Here is a 19,660-nt window from a genome sequence, read left to right as displayed (position 1 = left end):
AGAGTGAACTAAGGTTATACATATTTATGATAAATAAATTGTTACATATACATAATATGTATATTGTAGCCTACATACATATGTACAATATAATTGGGAAATTAAGCCATCTTTACGTATGTGAAAGGTCGCGACCTATGAGACACCTGTTTGGCCACACATTGATATTCATCAAGTTCTACGTGAGATAAAGGGGCATGATTCCTTTAGGATGTGTTATGTATTGACACCTAGGAGATATTTATTGCAGCCTCTGAACAACCGTTTTATGCTAGCAGGGTGCCTCCATCAAAGGGGTTCTTTGGTCAAAGGCCTGTTGTCTCACAACACTTGGGAATCTCATGCAGCTGTCACGAGCACAGCAAAGCGCTGATTGTCTCCGCTTGTCGTTCTATCTCTCAAACAAGCCCAGTCTACACTACATTGTGCTTCTTCAAAGATATAGACAAATAATAACGAGATAAAACGTCCACAATTTGCCTGTTTATATGGGCCCTAGGAGCTACTATGAGTCTTTGGTCTTAAGTTAGTCTGTAACGACTGTGCGCCACCGAGCCAAATGGTAATAATAACGGTTTTTCATAATTTCTTTGGTTGGACTTGGGTGCCCTCTACCGACGAGCGTTGGCTGAAACTTCAAGTCTGATACTCGCCAACCTCAAATAGATTCTGATGCCCTGACAATGTGATGAGGCCGGTGTCCATACACTCAGTGACCAGTAGGTGGCGGAATATACAGGTTTAAGTGGCAGCGACCCGCCGATCAAAGAAGAAGAAATATCGATTCTTTTTTTTTGGAACCAACTCCTGGCCTCGTTGGTGTCCACGAGTGAAACTGAGAAATACACATAAACTCCTGCATTGAGTTAAGATACAGAAATGTAATTCTTTGGATGTATTATTATATATTTTTTTTATGGACTTAAATTGAGGAAATAAAGTGCACACATTTGTTTTACGGTCGCCGAAGATGTCAGGAGAGGTGCTAAGGTAGCTACCTTCAACATTAGCTAGCATGCAATGTCTTTCTAACTAACGTTAGTTCTAGTAAAATACACTTCAATTAGCTGCTGATTACGATAAGAAAAATGTTGCAGTAAGCTTGTTAGCATATGCTTATATATCCGTTTAATATCGTGTGTCTGTTACAGCTAGACCACACGAAGGTCTAACGATTTGAGAAATTGCATCTAGCTAAATAGTTCCGATTTCGCGATTATTGTTAAATTAAAGACTGTCTACGTTCCAGGTTACGTATTCAGTAAGACCTAATTTCAGACGAGGATTTACTTAATCTTTTTTGCCTTACTATCTAACTGTCTCCTATCTAACTGTCTCCACCTACAGTAGTGTAGCTATTTCTTGCTATGTTGTTATCCTAACTTGTCCTTATGTTGATAACTAGGTAGACTACTTACAGCCTACATAAACAATGTCCATGCATTCTCACACAGTGGAATCTAGAAATGACTCTCTATCCATCAACTCTAATTCTGACAGTACAAGCAAACTCAATGTGTTGATCACCAAACTCCACGAGTATTTGTCTTATTCATCAGTGGATGATAACGATGATTCACTGGGGGCTCGAGGTCCTGATGGTAACTATTCAAACATAGCTAATCGTTAATTCTGCTATGACCTAAGACCAGTTACTGTCTAAATCATAGTTTTAACTTGAATTGGTTTTCTCATGATTCACAGGTATAAAAAATAAGGGCAATGGGCTGCCCCACTCATCAGATAATACTGAGGTATGAATACGGAAAGTCATGTCAGAAAGTTGAAACTGTGGTAGTAGTTTCAATTAAATGAAATTTACCATAAACGATTTAAATTATACTGTGTCAGACCCATTCTTAGTTGCCTAGATTATCCTCTGTTTTTGAATGTTGTGTGCGTTTCAGGTGGGTACTTCAGCAGAGACTCCTAAGGTTTCTGCAGCACTCGGTTCACGGAGGTGGGATTTTATGATTTCATTTTGGTTCCGCCCCACAGTGAGTGAAACACATCCAAACTTTATTCACTTTGTGTATTTGTGTTTTATTACTAATTACAGGAAACCCTCAGTTGTCACCAAACATTCTGGCCTGGATGAATCTGGTGACTCAAACGACACTAATGAAGACTGGGATTTGGACTTCAATTCAAATGGTCGTCTCGATGTAACCAGATTGCCAAAAGGTAGATATTTTTAATTATTTGCTCTGTTTCTTTGTTACAGTGTGCACCAAAGTATAGCATGTTAAAGTTTACAGATGTACATCTTGTCCAGTTGAATGATGTGGGATAGATGCCTGGAGAAGAAACAATGAATTCCTCTTATTTCCTTCAGAACAGAACTGTAAAAACATTGATCGTTGTAGCCTCTAATCAGGCCTCTGGGAGCAAACCCTGATATTAGATTTCAGTTGTAGGATCGAGGATGATTATGCCTACTGTTGTTGTAATCCTAATGAGTTCTGGTGGTATGTCAGACTCAATGTGGGAATGAAGGCACTAGAAAATACCTTACTTCCTGTGGAATGTGCCCAGGCACTGTTGTGGTGAGGCCTGAACCAGTGGACCAGGGCAGAGACGACTTCAGAGGTCCTGAATTTCGAAGCCGCAGATCTGGAACACTGAAAAGAGATTTACCCCGGAGACGAGGTGGTGAGACAGCTACTTATTCATTTATTTTAATTGTATTTAACCAAACCGGTTAATTCTGAATACTAAGGCCATTATTGACTATACATGGTTTTGCAACAAATTCTGAATTAGAATATCTTTCAATCCTATAGACAACATCGGGCAAATATGCTTGGAAATCGCTACCAATAAAATAATATGCAAGATTCAAACTTCTGAAGATTCTGTTTACCTGTTTTGTAGGAGGTGAACACTTAGAAATAGTGAGTTGCACTGCATGCGGACAGCAAGTGAACCACTTCCAGAGGGACTCCTTTTATCAGCACCCTGTACTTAAAGTACTTATTTGCAAGGTGGGTGGATCCTATTCCTGCCATGGAAGTACCAGATCCAGTGACCTGTATGTGGGCTGTCATTTAATTATGATTTTTGTCAGTTGGATTCTGATTCAGTGTGCATTTCTGTTTCCATCAGTCATGTTTCAAATACTACTCAAGCGATGACATCAGCAAGGATGGAGATGGTATGGATGAGCAGTGCAGGTATTTATTGTGCTTTGTGTTATGCAACATGATCCTGAAGAAAACATTGGCAAGTAAACAGATTTTTACTACAATATTACATTTCTGTTTTTTTTTTTTTTTTACAGGTGGTGTGCGGAGGGTGGAAACTTGATCTGTTGTGATTTCTGCAGCAATGCTTTCTGTAAGAAGTGTATTTTAAGGAACTTGGGGCGTAAAGAGTTGTCTGGGATTCTGGATGAGGAGAGTAAATGGTACTGTTATGTATGCAGTCCAGAACCCCTGTTAGACCTGGTGGTCGCCTGCGACAGTGTCCTTGACAACTTAGAACGTCTTTGTCATCAAAATCGTAAGAGGAGCAGAGGAGAAAATGATAAATCTGGACTCAGTAACACAATACCAAGGGACTCTCAAAACCTGCACTTGGGTGGGTGCAGTCATAGTATCATGGAAGGTCATGAGGAGTTCAGCAGCTCTCTACCAATCCCAGATGATCTCACTGAAAAGGTCAAATTCCTAGTCCACTCCACAAATTCCTTAAACGCAACATTTGTCAAGCTCGTCCAAAGCGGCAAAGACAAACAGACAACCAACGACCGTCGAATGTACCTGAGGTCTTTTGAGTCCGTGCTTAAAGATCTGAGGACGTCCCACGACGCCCTCGAGGACGCCCTGAAGGAGGCCAGCGAGCTCGAAATGCTGAACAGTGAAGATGAAGCTGGGTGTCCAGATTCAGACGCCACTCAACCGGCCGGGTTGGAGCTGAATATCGCAGACGAAAATTGCTTAAATGAACCTAAGCAAATGGCCACCGAGCAAGTGCTGGAGGACGACTCGGACTCCAAAGGCCCGACAGCTAACGGAGAGTCGTTGTTCTCTGATACGAAAGGTGGCCTTGAGTCTTCCGAGGGGGGAGGGGAGACGATGCAGCGACGGACCCGAGGCAGGCCTCGCAAAACCCCCGCAGAGCCTTCAGAAAGTTCGGCCAACGTGACGAAAGAGTTAGTGGTGAAGCTCACGCCCGTGCCTGCCGTGGACGAGACGCCAGCGAGCGAGCTGGAGACCGACGCTGTCGTGAAGACGGAGGAGCAGGACGAAGATACGGAAGAACAAATGGAAGAGGAGAAGGACGAAGCCCCTGACGTGGCAGAATGCAAGGACGAACCCCCCGCTGAGGTGAGAGAATGTTTAGTTGTGGAAGAAGAGCACGACAACAGACGTTCCCCGCGGGTGAAGACCACCCCCCTGCGCCGCCCGGGCGACCAAATCAAGCCCTCCCTTCCGGGCGCAGCCTGCGAGAGCGACACTGACCCCGACGACCCCGCTGCCGATGCCGCTCACGGTGTTGAGGACCGAGAGGTCGGCAAAATCACGGAAGACTCCGACTCGGACGAGGTTCCCGCTGCTCTCCTGCAGTTGGGAGCCGTGAAACACGGCTCTGACGAAGCCGACAGCGACGAGGAAATCGAGGGCTCCACTCGCGTGAGGAAGAAATGCCTCTTTGGACTGACCAAGAACAAGCCGCTCTCCCCGGAAAGGATGGTCCGCAAACGCAAAACCCAAGACCGCTGCTCCGACTCGGACGAGAGTGAGAACAGGACGAAGGTCCAGAGAGCCAGAGGCAGCGACTCCTCCAGTGATGACCCCGACCTGCAGAAGGAGATCAAGGCTCTGAGCCAGCTGACGCCCAGAGGGGCGCCTCGCAGGGCCCAGACAGAGGGAGCCAGTGTGGACGGTAAGCCGAGCAGACAAGGGCCGGGGCCCAAAAAGGCATCAGACACTCCCAGGGCCCAGACGAAAACAGAGCCGACCTCAACCACGAGCGACGAGGAAGGTGACCTGGACTCTGACTCCGGGGATGATGTCGACGTCCAGAAGATCAAGACCATCACAGAGGATGTGTGTTTATTAGGGCCCTCGAGCTTCCACCAGTCCTCCGGTGAGTCTGCCCCCGTCCCTCCCCTCCCCTCTGATCTCCAGCCCTGCAGACAACACTGTCCCGTCCTCCCACATCACACTGACTGACAGCGGAAGGGATGAAGTTAGGTGAACCACCCCTTGACAAACGTTTGTTCTCTGCACCCTGTAGGAGAGGATGATCAGGCTTGCTCTGGGCCATCTGGGGCGGCGGATGATGATGATGATGATGACCCAGAAAATAGGTATGGTTCAAAGAGAGACGACTTAGCGTTTGTAACACACCCTAGGCACGGGAGAAAAGCCACAGCAAGAAGCCCTGAATCCAGTAAAACTGGGGACCGCTTCGCTCTCAAGACTCGGTCCCAGTCTCGCCTCACACGCAGCTGCGCTAAACCAGCAGCTATCAAATACACCTTCTAGGTTTTAGAATTTTGCTGTAAAGCGCAGAAGACACTATTGAAAAAAACATTTTTGAGGCGGTTAAACTTCACATACAGTACAAAGTCAAAGTATTTTATTTATCATTTGTCATTAGATCACACAAGGTAGCACTGGGCACTGAAGTTCTTGCGGTAGGCCTTACTACATACAGTATAACATGAAAACGAAATAAGTTTTTGGTGAAAAAAATAAGGTCCTCGCTTAGGCTGTGTTATAAATCATAGTTCATCCAACATTCATCTGTATTTAAATGTTTATGTCCCCTTTATTATTGTTTTTCTGCATTTTTACTTTTGAGTTGGATATGACTTCTTGACTCTTATACATATTTGGCATGCGTTGTATTGAAGATTGTTTTTAAGTTGTTGTTTTTTTGCACCAGTTTCCATTTTGGAACCCAAACATGTCAAGAGCTTAGTGCTCTTTGTAAGCTGACATGTTTTTTGTTTTCCTTCAAAAGATCGGTTGAGTATAACTACGTGTCGTTGTTCTCAATGAAAAGGGACTTTTAAATGAGTTTTAACCAAACCGCCCATCGCGAAAGTATTGTCTTCCCCTGTACTTACCTGTCATGAAGTGACTTAGTGGTGTCATGTGACCGTCACGCAAGTATGAAGCTCTTATGATGGGCAGTTCTGTATGATTCATTGGAACTCCACAGATTTTCAACTCAGATCTTATGAATCTGCTATTCCCCCACACAAAACAACACAACAGTTTGACTTAGAAAGTAATTTAAACTTGGTAGTTGCTCAAAAATAATTTTGTAATATATCAGTCTGCTTAGCGGTTGTCTTAACGGAGCAGTCAGGTAAAACCACCGTCTCTTTGGGGGGGGACAGGGAGGAGGAGTGGGTGGAAGACAGGGGGGGGTGGAAGACAGGGGGGGGGTGGAAGACAGGGGGGGGTGGAAGACAGGGGGGGGGGTGGAAGACGGGGGGGGGTGGAAGACGGGGGGGGGTGGAAGACAGGGGGGGGTGGAAGACAGGGGGGGGGTGGAAGACAGGGGGGGGGTGGAAGACGGGGGGGGTGGAAGACGGGGGGGGTGGAAGACGGGGGGGGTGGAAGACGGGGGGGGTGGAAGACGGGGGGGGGTGGAAGACAGGGGGGGGGGTGGAAGACGGGGGGGGTGGAAGACGGGGGGGGTGGAAGACGGGGGGGGTGGAAGACGGGGGGGGTGGAAGACAGGGGGGGGTGGAAGACAGGGGGGGGGGTGGAAGACGGGGGGGGTGGAAGACGGGGGGGTGGAAGACAGGGGGGGGGTGGAAGACGGGGGGGGTGGAAGACGGGGGGGGTGGAAGACGGGGGGGTGGAAGACGGGGGGGGTGGAAGACGGGGGGGGTGGAAGACGGGGGGGGTGGAAGACGGGGGGGGGTGGAAGACGGGGGGGGGGTGGAAGACGGGGGGGGGGTGGAAGACGGGGGGGGGGGTGGAAGACGGGGGGGGTGGAAGACGGGGGGGGTGGAAGACGGGGGGGGTGGAAGACAGGGGGGGGGGTGGAAGACAGGGGGGGGGGTGGAAGACGGGGGTGGAAGACAGGGGGGGGTGGAAGGGGGGGGGGTGGAAGACAGGGGGGGGGGTGGAAGACAGGGGGGGGGTGGAAGACGGGGGGGGTGGAAGACGGGGGGGTGGAAGACGGGGGGGGTGGAAGACGGGGGGAGACGGGGGGGGGGGGGTGTTAAAGAAAGCCTCTCCCACGTTGATGCAAAGAAAAGGCAGAAAGATTCCTTCTGCCAACCAAAGAGAGACTTGCGCCTGTATGTATATTCTTGTAACTTTTGTCAGTAAAACCGACAACAGTTTTTCTTATCCAACTGTAGAACCAACATATTTAGTCATATTCTGGATACATGTAAGTAGTCAGACATCCTTTTCATATTAAATATGTGATATGTTTAAATTGCATAGGACAACGTTTTAAGACACTTGGTCTATTCAGTCACATGGGAATGCTCCAATCTCATTGGGTAATTTTTTTGTGCTATGTTTTTACAGATGTTTGAATCATGAAAGGTCTCTGTCCTCTGGGCACCGTTATGAAAACTCGCTTCGGTTGTAGTCTTGTAGTTTGTTCAGCATGGAACTGACTACTAGTCAGCCTTAACACAGTATTGCTGCTTTTGTAGTGAAGTGTTTTTTTGTTTGTGCTTTTCTATCTTCCATTTTCTCTCTCCTTCCATTTTCTCTTTTCCTAGTGTTAACACATGAGGTAGGGGCTCTGCTCTGAGGCTGCTGCTGTTAGTTTCTGCCTTGTCAGAGCGGCCTTCTTCATGTTGCTCCGTCTGGAGCCTCAGTCCTAGTGTTGCTCTGCCAACAGGATTGGTCCTTGAAAAACCACGTGTTGATCAGTTTCGTTCACAGAACAGGGCAGGACTAATCACTGAAGTTTTCCGCCCCGTTTCTGAAGTCTCGCTCGTTTGTGAGGAAAAACAACAGACTTTTTATTGTATTTTTTTTATTGTATTTTTTTTTTGTTATTATTAATAGTGTTAGATTAAGTCCAGAGGTTCTGTAATGATAGCCTGTAGTTTATTTTATTTTATTTAATGAGCATGCGTCTTTCCCTGGTCATTTTGTAAATCTGTAAGAGGTGTAATAAATGAATACACTTGATGTGGCTTATGTCTTCCTTATGTGGAATTTGGTTTTGTTGCATCGCACCGGTGACTGAGGGATCGAGAATTAGTATGTTTTGACCAGAGGTTTGTGAAGCTTAGTACAGGAGCTCCACACAAAGCACAAAATAGGCCAGAAACCAGTCCACAGAGGGTGATGTAGCTTGCCTACATTGTTAAAGTTGTTAGTTTCCACCACAGTCCCTCTACGGATGTGAAAATGTTCATTTCTGCAAAAATGAATGAATAGCTTTGCGTTGTTTGTTCATTAAATACTTGTGTCAGTAAATGGGTCTCCTGTTTCATTATTACCCATTGAATCCATTAAATCATGATCATGATTAAATCATTTAAAGGGGTCTTTTTGATAATACAAGCTGACTAGGCCTGCCTTGGCAGGGATGTGATGATCATAAAATGATCCTCAGGTCCCTATCCCTTCTGTCTCTTATCTTTAAAAGAATTGCCAAGAAAATGCTCTTGGCCCAGATCAAAGCCAACTACTCCTCTGGGGAAGAATTCTCTTCCGATGAAGAGTCGACGCAAGACGAGGAGTCAGAGGAAGGGAAGAGCAGGGGGCAGAGAGGAGGGAGGACTGACGACAGTGTGGACGAGGAAGGTGAGTAACGTTCACGCAGCCTCCAGGACGGACCATCCAAGTCTGTGACTGTTGAGAGGAGTAAGAAGCCGTTTCTCTTGACTGTGCCTTGCTGTCACTGCTGCAGGAGAGACCTCTCTGAGTTCCAGCTCTGAGGAGAGTAAGACTGGGCGGAGACACCGCCTGCTCCGACACAAGCTCTCTCTCGACGAGGGAACCCTAGATGATCCCAAACCGACGGAGAAGGGGAATGAGCAGGTCAGGAGAAAAGAGCGAAGCAAAGGTTTGTGGATGCGATCGATCGGATAAATCACAGTTGATGACATTTCTTGGAAACAACTTTTTAATATACGTTGATTTGTCTAACATCTAATATCCATTCTAATCAAGATTCGCAAAGTGGTGAAGATGACAGCCAATCGGAGCAAGAGAAATCTGGCATGAGTGAGGAGCTGAGCCAATCAGAAGACAATGAAAATGAAGATAAGCCCAAAAAGTATGTAAATGTGTTTTCTTTCTCAGAGTCGTAGCTCCATCACTGGTTGCCCTTCGCTTGAGTGTCTTTATGGGCTACGTTTGTGTACGTTTTTCTGTAGCTCCAAATCATCGTCCAAAATGGAGAAAGAAGTCCTCCGCAGTTATCTGCAGAAGAAGCAACAGCAGCCGTCGTGTATCGTGCTGTCTGACTCGAGCACGGACATGGTAACCGCCTGCTGTCATTTATCCAACTGTTAGGTTTCTGAACAACGAAACTTCAGAGGTGTAATCACACTTCATCGTGTGTGAGGTCATAGGGGTCAGATGGCTGAGCGGTTAGGGAATCAGGCTATTAACCAGAAGGTTGCCGCCGGTTCAATTCCCGTCAGTGACAAATTACGTTGTGTCCTTGGGCAAGGCACTTCACCCTACTTGCCTCAGGGGGAATGTCCCTGTACTTACTGTAAGTTGCTCTGGATAAGAGCGTCTGCTAAATGACTAAATGTAAATGTAATGTGTGTTTATGTGCAGGGGTTTTCAAATACTGATTCGGTATCAAATTGTCTCATACTTGTATTTGAATGGGTTCTTGTTCGGCCCTGTGATTGGCCGGAGATTGACAGAGCTTCCTCTGCTAACAGGAAGGCGACGGGGAAGGCGACTCCAAAGAGACGTCGAAAGGCCGCAAAAAGATCCGTAAAATCATCGACGACGATCACCTGCGCTCGGAGACGCTGAGAGCTCTCAAGGAAGAGGAGGAGAGATGCAAACGCCTTGCCGAAAGAGAGCAGAACAGGGAGGACCTGAGAGAGGTAAACGAGTCGGGCTGACGTATGCTGTTGATCCCGTCTCTCTCCGTGACTAACCCAGGCGCTCACGCAGGTCATCGTGATAGACGACGAGTCGCAGGTGGCCTGTCCCATCACCACCAAGCTGGTGCTGGACCAGGATGAAACCACCAAGGAGCCTCTCATCCAGGTGCACCGGAACCTGGTGACCAGGCTGAAGCCCCACCAGGTCGACGGTCAGTCGGTCGGTCTTCTCATCACGCACGGATGTCTGATGATTATCGCCGTTGTGTTTACTGTTGTGCTGTTGTGTCCTGGACAGGTGTTCAGTTCATATGGGACTGCTGTTGTGAGTCGGTGAAGAAGGCTAACACCACCCCTGGATCTGGGTGTCTACTAGCCCACTGCATGGGCCTGGGAAAGACTCTGCAGGTAATGGACAGGGTCCAGTGTATATTTAGGAGGTTTATTATTATTTTATTTCCATTCTATTTTAGCTTATCATAGATGTAATCTATGTTCTTAGTACTTATATATGTTATGTTATGCCAGGTTGCTTGCGTTGTCTTGTCCCAAGAATTTCAGTGCCCAGTCTGACCTTGTGTTGTTCTGTGCACCTGACAATAAAAAAAACTTGAAACTTGAGAGATACCGTCTCTGATCTCTTCTCACGTCCGCACCGAGGCTTGTCTGACTGTGTCTTTGTCTTTCCGCGCAGGTTGTAACCTTCCTTCACACGATGCTGCAGTCGAAGATCTTGATGTTCAGGACCGCTCTGGTGGTGTGTCCCCTCAACACTATCCTCAACTGGGTCAACGAGTTCGACAAATGGCAAGACAACATGGGAGATGATAAAGTCAAGGTAACGACTCTCGCAGGTTAAACTTAACAAGGCAGGTTAGGTGTGCTAGAATCAGGTGTTCTAGATTAGTGTTTGTGCGAAAACCTACAGGTAGGGAGTTCTCCAGGAACAGGATTGGAGACCCATGATCTACACATACTCAAGACTTCTTCTAAACGTAAACTTGTCGTAGGTGACGGAGTTAGCCACTCTGAAGCGACCCCAGGAACGGTACATCGCCCTGCAGAAGTGGCAGAGAGATGGAGGCGTCATGATCCTGGGGTACGAGATGTACCGTAACCTCACGCTGGGCCACAAAGTCAACAACCAACAGCTCAAGAAGACCTTCCATTGCACACTTGTCAACCCAGGTGAAGTTTACAATTGTCAATATAATTTTTTCTTTTTACCTGGCGTGTATTTTTATTAGTTCAAAAACGTTTTGAATTCTAAACTTTTTTTTACCTCAGGTCCAGACTTTGTGATCTGCGACGAGGGCCACATCTTGAGGAATGAGGCGTCAAACATCTCCAAAGCGATGAGTGCCATCAAGACCAAGCGGAGAGTGGTGCTGACTGGCACCCCGCTCCAGAACAACCTCAACGAGTGTGAGATCCCCGTTCCTCTGAAAATATCTACCGCCATATCGCTAATGTCGCTACCGCCATCTAAATATCTATCGCCATGTCGCTACCACTATCTAAACATCTACCGCCATATTGCTAATGTCGCTACCGCCATCTAAATATCTACCGCCATTTTGTTATTGTCGCTACCGCTATAAAAATATCTACCGCCATTTAGATAACGTTATTGTCACTACCAGTCCTGCAACAGCCACAGATAACAGATTAATTTTACTGCCAGATAATTTTTTATTAATTTATTTTTGTCAGAATGTTAAGTTTATTTCAGCAAATCAGCCAAAGTTTGTCCTTACAGACCACTGCATGGTCAACTTCATCAAGGAGAACCTTCTGGGTTCGCTGAAGGAGTTCAGGAACCGCTTCATCAATCCCATACAGAACGGCCAGTGTGCCGACTCCACCCCTAGAGACGTTCGCATCATGAAGAACCGCGCCCACGTCCTGCATGCGATGCTGGCGGGATGTGTACAGGTGAGATGGTGTTAGGTGAATCTTTCTCAAGAAGTGCAGAGTCGTCGGGTTCAAAGAAAGCCCAATAGTTTTATTTTTGCCAGCAAGGACACAAGTCTGACTCGGTTCAGAGTTTGTCTAAAATCTAGTCTTCATGCATGATTATTATACAACATTGGTGAGAATTCTCCTCCCCTGCATAGCAGCTGTCTAGCTGATGATAGTATTCTTCCTACGGGTGATATTTAGCTCAAGGAACTAACATTGTTTATCACGGGTTGTGGATGAAACTGGCCTTGAGTGTTTCATATCTATTTTGCCGCCAGAGCAGTTATTAGGTAGGAAATATTTACACAGTGTTCTTTTCATGCAGTATAATGGTTACATCCTTAATTTCTCTAACAGATGGCCATGATTTTAAGGTCTGTTTGCAGAGGTGAGCGCATGAGAGTCATAGATTTGGATCTGGGAAAACATACAGGATTGTGCCAGTGTTTGAGGCACCAAAGATGTTTTACAAGGAATGTTGTACTGAATATTTTTTTCGTCTTGTGTATTTGTGCAGCAGAACAAAAGTACAATTTTGTTTATTCTTATTTCATTATTATTACTTTAACATAGTTGTATTTGTGCCTAAGACTTTTGCACAGTACTGTACATACATACACATCTCATTGGTAACAACAAAAGTGTTAAATACATTTGGGTTCTGCTCTTCGCAAAACCTTGTGGATGTTTTTCCTTGTTTCAGAGGAGAGATTACTCTGCCTTGACCAAGTTCCTCCCTCCCAAAGTGGAGTATGTTCTGGCCGTGAGGGTGACAACTCTACAGATCAGGCTGTATCGATACTACCTGGACAACTTCACACGTAAGCCAATAGTCTTCCTCCTCAGGAAATCAAAGGCTGTTCCCCATACGTAACACATGGTAAAATGGCGGTGTGTTTAGGTGCAGGGTCGTTGGTGGATGGGGCGAGGGTAAAGGCCGGGACCAGCCTCTTCAAGGACTTCCAGATTCTCAGCCGCATCTGGACACATCCCTGGTGTCTGCAGCTCAACTACATTAGCAAAGAAAACAAGGTATTGAAATTAGGAATCTTTTAAAGTTTGAGTGTAAAATAAACAGTTGCTGATGTCGTCCAGCTGAACAGGTGTGTTAGGTGGCGGTCTCACACTGTGCTGTTTTCAGGGCCATTTTGAAGGAAAGAACCAAATTAGAGCTGCTCATCTCCTGGGATCGGACGAACCAGCTGTGTCCGACAGGTGTGTAGGGTTTCTTTTTGACAACGTTTATCAACTAGATTCGTTTGATTCTTACAAATATGTTTTTTTTTAAAGCATTTCTGCTTTATTGTGACTGTGATAGTTACAGAGAGACAGAAAAAGTAGGGGTTAGGGGGAGTCAAGCTTGACAGGTGAGATTTTGCATAGCCCTATCATTACTTTCATTTTGACTATCAAATGGTTTCCTTTCTTATCTTCTGTCGCCTAGCAAAGAGAAAGAGGAAAAGGGGAGCCTGCCACCGCCTGGGGACGATGAGGATGACGACGTGATCATCGTGTGGGACAGCGTGTTGAAGGGGGCCCACGTTGAGAAGGACAAACCAGCAAATCCAGCAGTAGAAGGTAGTCCTTCCTCTAGTACCTCACCCAGGACTAAACCACATGTAAGGGAGACAGAGACAGATGGAGAGAGAGGAGGGAGGGAGAGGGAGAGTAGAGGGAGACGGAGAGAGTAGAGAGAGAGGAATGTAGCTCCAGACCAGAGTGATTTCTTCTCTCTAACCCTGCTTGATGAGTCTCTGGTGCTGAGGATGTGTTGTGTCTTACGATCAGCAGTGAAAGCAGGCAGCAGCACCCGGGCGGACAGTCCTGCGGTCGACTGGTTCAAGGTCCTGCTGTCGGACACTGACTCCAGCGTCCTGGAGCACTCTGGCAAGATGGTGCTGCTGTTTGAGATCCTCAGGATGGCCGAGGAACTGGGGGACAAAGTGTAAGCTGGTCGGAGTCGACAACCTGGGGAGGGGGTATCAAACACGTCTTGTTTACTGACTTATCATCACCAAGTGACCAGAGGCCTGCTCCGTAAAGCGAGTTTACCGAATAAGCCAGGTTTATGTCAGTTACGTTCCCTGAAAAGCCTTGTTTGGTAAACCTGCTTTACGGAACAGGCCCCGGGTCACTGTGAGGTTCGCAGATTTGTGATTATCAACCATGACTAGATGTGGCGCAGCAGATAACCCTGACCCTTCCTTACACAGGCTGGTGTTCAGTCAATCCTTGATCTCGTTAGATTTGGTGGAAGATTTCTTGGACCTCGCCAACAAAGCCAGAAACAAGGGAGAAACCTCCCCGTACAAAGGTGCGCTTTCAAATGTAACCTACTCAGTTTGACGACAACCAGTTGCGTTTTGATATAACCGTCTGATTCAGTTTTCTGTGACTGAAGGACCTGGAAGCTGGATCAGAAACACAGATTACTACCGTCTAGATGGGTCCACCAGCGCCACATCTAGGAAGAAATGGGCCGAAGATTTTAATGACTCAATCAACACACGGTAGGATAAAAGACCTAACTCCTGACTGAACTAGTGATCTCGCAGAATTGTACGGTATTTTAACTATATCAACAACTAACAAGCAAAATAAATCGATGTCATACTTGAAGGTTGATTTTTTTAAGTTTAATTTGATTTATTTTTCTGTCAGGGGCCGCCTGTTTCTGATCTCAACGAGAGCTGGATCCCTGGGTATCAACCTAGTGGCTGCAAACAGAGTCATCATCTTTGACGCTTCCTGGAACCCTGCCTACGACATTCAGAGCATCTTCAGGGTGTACCGCTTCGGTCAGCAGAAGAACGTGTTCGTTTACCGCTTCCTGGCTCAGGTAACCCAGCGAGTCGTCCCTCCTGTCTGAGACGGATCGATCGCAGGAACGACCCGGAGGTTCAGACTTGCTGTTGAAATTCACCGCTCTCCCGTTGTTCTCGTTACTTGTTGCGCTTCAGGGCACCATGGAGGAGAAGATTTACGACAGGCAGGTGGCCAAGCAGTCCCTGTCGTTCAGGGTGGTGGACCAGCAGCAGATCGAGAGACACTTCACCCTGTTTGAGCTGACCGAACTTTACATGTTTGAGCCCGACCTGCTGGAGGAGCCCAACTCAGAGAAGAAGAACAAGAAGACCACTCACCTGCTCCCCAAGGTAAGCGGAGCCTCAGAGCTCACACACTCTCACGGTGTGGAAGTGGGGGTTTGGACCGAGAGGGAGGCAGGAGCGAGGCAGGAGCGAGGCAGGAGCGAGGCAGGAGCGAGGCAGGATCAGCACCCACACGCATTTATTTTTCCCAACTGTAAAAGGAGGGAATACTTGCACATACAAGGACAGGCAACGTAAAAAGGGCTGACAGAGGGAGCAGACAGACATACAGAGGGCAGGGTGAACACAGTGGACAACAGCTGAGTGATTAGGATGAAACAGGAGTGCAGGGAACCAGGCACCAGTGGAGAGGGACACATCCAGGACAGGGAGACACAGAGGACATCAGGGGCAGGGGAAAACCAGGAGGACGTCAGTTGCACGTATGAGGTCTCGTACGGTACCCACGCCCCTCTTAAGCGCCGTTAGATTGTGTTGACGTCTTTCTGCCGTGTGTTTCTCTCAGGACTTGATTCTGGCGGATCTGCTTCAGGGCTGCAGAGAACACATTGTGCGTTACCACGAACACGAGTCGCTGCTCGACCATAAGGAGGAGGAGGAGCTAAGCGAGGCTGACCGCAAAGCAGCCTGGGACGAATATGAGGCTGAGGTAATGACCATGATCAGCGTGAGGAACACAGACGCACCTGCGGGCTCGTCAATGTCAATGACATGGATGTCTGTCTCTCTACTTCAAAAGGGGGCCATCTTCTTGAACAAGCAGTCGAGCAACGCAGTTGTTCCAAGCCCCTCCAACCTGCCAGGACAGTTCAGCCAGAACATGCTGAGCAAGAAAACAAACGAGCAGCTTAAGGTATGAGACCTGACCTCGTTTCGGGGGGGAGGAACCTTTCCAGTAAACGTTGTATACATGTATCAAGATTAGTCTCTATGTCTCTGCAGAAGATGATTCATGACAGTCGTACAAAGGTCACTGAGGCCATCAAGGCACTGCGAGGTGTAGAGAACCGCCCCCTGGAATACTACAAGATAATCTTGGTAAGACAACTTGTCATGTATACTTACTTGATGTTTATTATTTAAAAAGCATGTGTGTGTGTTTGACGTGACGTGCTGTCTCAGTGGAAGGATAACCCCATGCTGACAGAGGCAGATGTCAGCACCATGGCAGAGAGATGGAAGAGCAGCAATGACACAGAGCATCAACGCAGGATGACCACATACGAAGAGCTTCTCTCAAAACAGCACTCTGTGAGCTTCAGTTTTCTACTTATTTATACCGTTTCTACACCCATTATGTGTCAAATACTTTGAAGACCAAAGTACTGTATTAAATAGACCATAATTTTCCTCTTCACAGCTGACTTTCTGCATCCAGAGGATTTTGAGCAGCCGAAAAAATAACGATGCATAAACAGTCGTGGTCATGAATATAAAATCAGCCCTTTTGCTCGAACACAACTATGGTGTTGAGCAGGAAGGGTTATTTTAGCTTCCCTGTGGCACCAGTAGACACATAGCAGCAGAGGAATCCAAGGGAACTGTCCACAGAAACAAAGGAATTGTCTTTTTGTTGTTTTTTCAACAGAATTATTATTATTTTTGAGTTCATCAATACTGTAGAAATAAAATGTATATTATTTTGTCTAAGATATATCCTGGATTGAGATTTGGGGAAATTGCATGTTGTAACTTGCTATAATAAAAGTTGTAACTTGCTATAAAAAAAAGTTTTTGTCTTTCATCTTTTGTATAGTCTGAGTAATCGCAAAGATTGAGGTCATGATGCTAGTGGGCTGTGGGTCCAGGGTTGACTTCAAAACTGTCTGGGGCCAGGAAATGTTTCCTGTATATTGTGTAGAATCAAAGATCTTTTTCAAGATCTTTGTCTTGAAAAAATGCGGAAACTACAGTTTTTAAATACTTCAGTCGAACCAATGCATTCAGGAACTAAATGACAATTAATGCAAATGTTCCGATTGTCCCAACATAACCACAGTTTCAACAGACACCTACTGTGTATTGTTCTTGAATGGTGCCAGTAATCTGTTTAAAATGGAAATGTGGTAATTAAAGTAGGCCAAGAGAAGTGGTAGATAAGAGCAGAGGAAGTCTTTCTGTCAATGAGGAATTTAGTGCTGTCATCCCGCGCTGAAGACACACAACCAAGTCTGCCATCAGTAGACAAGTTCATCAAGCTTAGAACCTTAACTGATAAAACAAGACACAGGACTACACCACAATGACAGGTAATCTTTATTTTTTACATATAAAAGGTTGGGGAATACATCCTTTTTGTTGTAAACCCTGTGTATCTATTTTGCACCATCTGTATTTAAGTTCTTTGGATTTATTTGCATATATACGATGTAGCCTTTGACTATATGATGAGCGGAGATGACATTTTTAATTTTTTGGAATTGTGTCAAGTGAATTAATAATGTATGTCACAGACATCAAAGTTTATTCAGATGTTATTGTTTGCATAGTGCAGGTTTCCATCTATACGTTACTATTTTCTTTCTCTTCAGGTGACACAAAATACTTTCCAAATATGACAGAGTCTGACAGAGTGCAGAATCAAACCTGTGACTGTTCGATCGATGAATTCAAACGTGCGGTGTTCCCGGTTGCCTACTTGCTCATTTTCCTCATGGGCCTGACAGCTAACTGTGCTTCCCTTTGGGTCTTTCTGAGAATGTGCAGAAAAGGCAGAAGGTTAACCACAGTAAATCTGTACATGGTGAACCTCTTGGTGTCTGATCTCATGCTGGTGTGTACCCTGCCACTCAGAGCAGCATACTACCTGCTGGACTCTTATTGGCCCTTTGGGGACATTGCCTGTCGTCTGGCCTCCTATGTGTTCTACATCAACATGTACGGTTCGGTCTACTTTCTGCTGGCCTTGAGTGTCATTCGTTACATGGCTGTGTCTCACCCCTTTAAGTTCCTGAGGCTGGATAATGGACCCTGGGGGTGGGTGGGGTGTGTCCTCATCTGGGTCTTTGTGTCGCTGGTCTCGGCCCCCTTACTGAGCTCAGGGATCCAGAAGGGTGAGGGAGGGAAGATCCACTGCCTGGAACTCGGCAAAATGGGGCTCGACACGATGATCATCCTAAACAGTGCTGCCTTTGTGGTGGGCTTTGCCCTGCCGTTTGTTGTCATTTCTGTCTGCTACATGTGTGTGTTACGTAGCCTGTGCCAGCCTAGGGCTGGCAGGGATGGCAACAGACCCTCCAGACGAAAGTCTTTCGCCCTTGTTGGTCTTGGACTCTTGATTTTTGTGGTCTGTTTCTTGCCATACCATGTGGTGAGAACTATCTTCCTGGAGGCTGAACAAAATGCACAGAAAAACGGGTGTCGGGACCCATGCAGTGGGATCAATGGTATTCGTAAGGCTGCCGTGGTTACGCTGTGTCTAGCTGCTGGGAACAGCTGCCTCGACCCTTTCCTTTTCTTTTTTGTGGGAGAAAACTTCAGAGATATCTGCATGAGAAAAGCTCGGAGATCGGGAATTGTAGAAAGACAAGCTGAGGCTCAAGAATTGCAAGTTGTGGAATTAACTGAAATGATGGTCTGACAATAGCTTGAAAAAGTTTATTTTTTATTATTATTTTTTTATTGTATTTTGTATTTTTTCCAGGTAAAAGATGTACATGTTGCATGGAATTAACTGTGAATTGATGGTCTGACAATAGCCTAAAAAAAAGTTTTTATAAACATTTTAATTATTACATGTTTTTTTGTTGTTGGTATTTTGTGTCAGTGTTTTCCAGGTTAAAAAAAGCCAGATTTACATATGTTGCATAGTAGTAGGTATAGTGCCAATTGTTTATATTTTGTTTATTGCTTGATTGTCATGTTAATATATTTTGGTTCACTATATTCTCTTTGTTTATTACTGCCATGTAGTTATACACTCTGTACTTCCATCTTCTAGTTTGAGTAAAACTAAAAGGTGTGAAGTTTTTGTACACCACCTTGTCTGACTTCAACAGTAAGAGCAAAAGCCTCCGATGCATGACAGGTCGGACGACCGTTGACGGGCGTTTATTGTCGTCAATAAATGATTAAATATTAGTAACATCCGTAAGATGAACGTGACAAGATAAAATCTAAGCAAATATTCTCAAGTAACGGCAGCGGCCTCGACGGCAGGGTCAAAGTTCAATACTTTTTATGTCTTGGCGACGATCGTCCAACCTTTTAGAATGCTGCTCTTCAGTAAAAATATGATGTTGCGACCGATCACATTTTGGCCTACTTGACGCCCAACAGGCTATGGAGCGACGTAATAGAAACCATCCTTAATAGGCCTACTGTTCAAATTCAAACCCGAACCAGTTTAGGTAGAAATAATTCGTTAATCGATCGAAACCAATACAAAATATTTAGGGCATTTTCAAATGCTACACTACCTTTTCAGAACTAGTTTGCTCGTGTAACTTCCGACGTCATGTTCTAAGTAGCTTTTTTGTTTTTATGTAATATACTTAACTTTCATTGGCTCACTCGGGTTGCCGTTTAGATGTTTTGACCAATTACAGTCATAAGATGAGTCACTCCTGGAAAA

The 19,660-nt window shown here is 45.9% G+C and overlaps 2 protein-coding genes across 3 annotated transcripts; both read left to right on the top strand.

Moving 5' to 3' along the window:
• Window positions 1-772: 772 nt before the first annotated feature.
• Window positions 773-16,763, top strand: LOC134039280 (transcriptional regulator ATRX-like). 2 transcript variants are annotated; one of them, XM_062485033.1, is made up of 35 exons: window positions 773-990; window positions 1,501-1,601; window positions 1,705-1,754; window positions 1,908-1,960; window positions 2,060-2,184; window positions 2,536-2,649; window positions 2,875-2,984; window positions 3,106-3,173; window positions 3,281-5,091; window positions 5,242-5,314; window positions 8,590-8,747; window positions 8,854-9,009; window positions 9,117-9,222; window positions 9,323-9,428; window positions 9,845-10,015; window positions 10,086-10,227; window positions 10,314-10,423; window positions 10,710-10,853; window positions 11,026-11,203; window positions 11,303-11,440; window positions 11,775-11,950; window positions 12,681-12,798; window positions 12,879-13,009; window positions 13,119-13,192; window positions 13,422-13,555; window positions 13,766-13,922; window positions 14,191-14,291; window positions 14,379-14,487; window positions 14,639-14,816; window positions 14,938-15,132; window positions 15,593-15,736; window positions 15,827-15,940; window positions 16,030-16,125; window positions 16,210-16,338; window positions 16,448-16,763. In XM_062485033.1, the coding sequence occupies exons 1-35, from the start codon at window positions 971-973 to the stop codon at window positions 16,499-16,501; spliced, it is 5,844 nt and encodes a 1,947-aa protein (XP_062341017.1). In that variant the 5' UTR covers window positions 773-970; the 3' UTR covers window positions 16,502-16,763. The 2 variants fall into 2 exon arrangements, with proteins under 2 accessions (XP_062341017.1, XP_062341016.1); XM_062485032.1 differs by having other exon boundaries at window positions 2,536-2,652.
• A 482-nt stretch (window positions 16,764-17,245) lies between these two features.
• cysltr2a (cysteinyl leukotriene receptor 2a) lies at window positions 17,246-18,706 on the top strand. Its single transcript, XM_062486377.1, has 2 exons — window positions 17,246-17,336; window positions 17,619-18,706. Exons 1-2 carry the CDS (start codon window positions 17,330-17,332, stop codon window positions 18,665-18,667), a joined length of 1,056 nt encoding a protein of 351 aa, XP_062342361.1. The 5' UTR covers window positions 17,246-17,329; the 3' UTR covers window positions 18,668-18,706.
• The last annotated feature ends 954 nt before the right edge of the window (window positions 18,707-19,660 follow it).

The sequence above is a fragment of the Osmerus eperlanus genome, chromosome 19, assembly GCF_963692335.1.
Source record: "Osmerus eperlanus chromosome 19, fOsmEpe2.1, whole genome shotgun sequence".
Lineage (NCBI taxonomy): Eukaryota > Metazoa > Chordata > Actinopteri > Osmeriformes > Osmeridae > Osmerus > Osmerus eperlanus.
This window is presented reverse-complemented; position numbering and strand designations above follow the sequence as displayed.

What these genes read in the sequence shown, in the direction of transcription:
- LOC134039280 (XM_062485032.1), top strand. Translation starts at nt 971, where the DNA reads ATGTCAGGAGAGGTGCTAAG. An exon ending in GGTATGGATGAGCAGTGCAG is followed by an intron (nt 3,174 to 3,280) that starts GTATTTATTGTG and finishes TTTTTTTTACAG; the next exon opens with GTGGTGTGCGGAGGGTGGAA. An exon ending in TTCTCTCAAAACAGCACTCT is followed by an intron (nt 16,339 to 16,447) that starts GTGAGCTTCAGT and finishes TCCTCTTCACAG; the next exon opens with CTGACTTTCTGCATCCAGAG.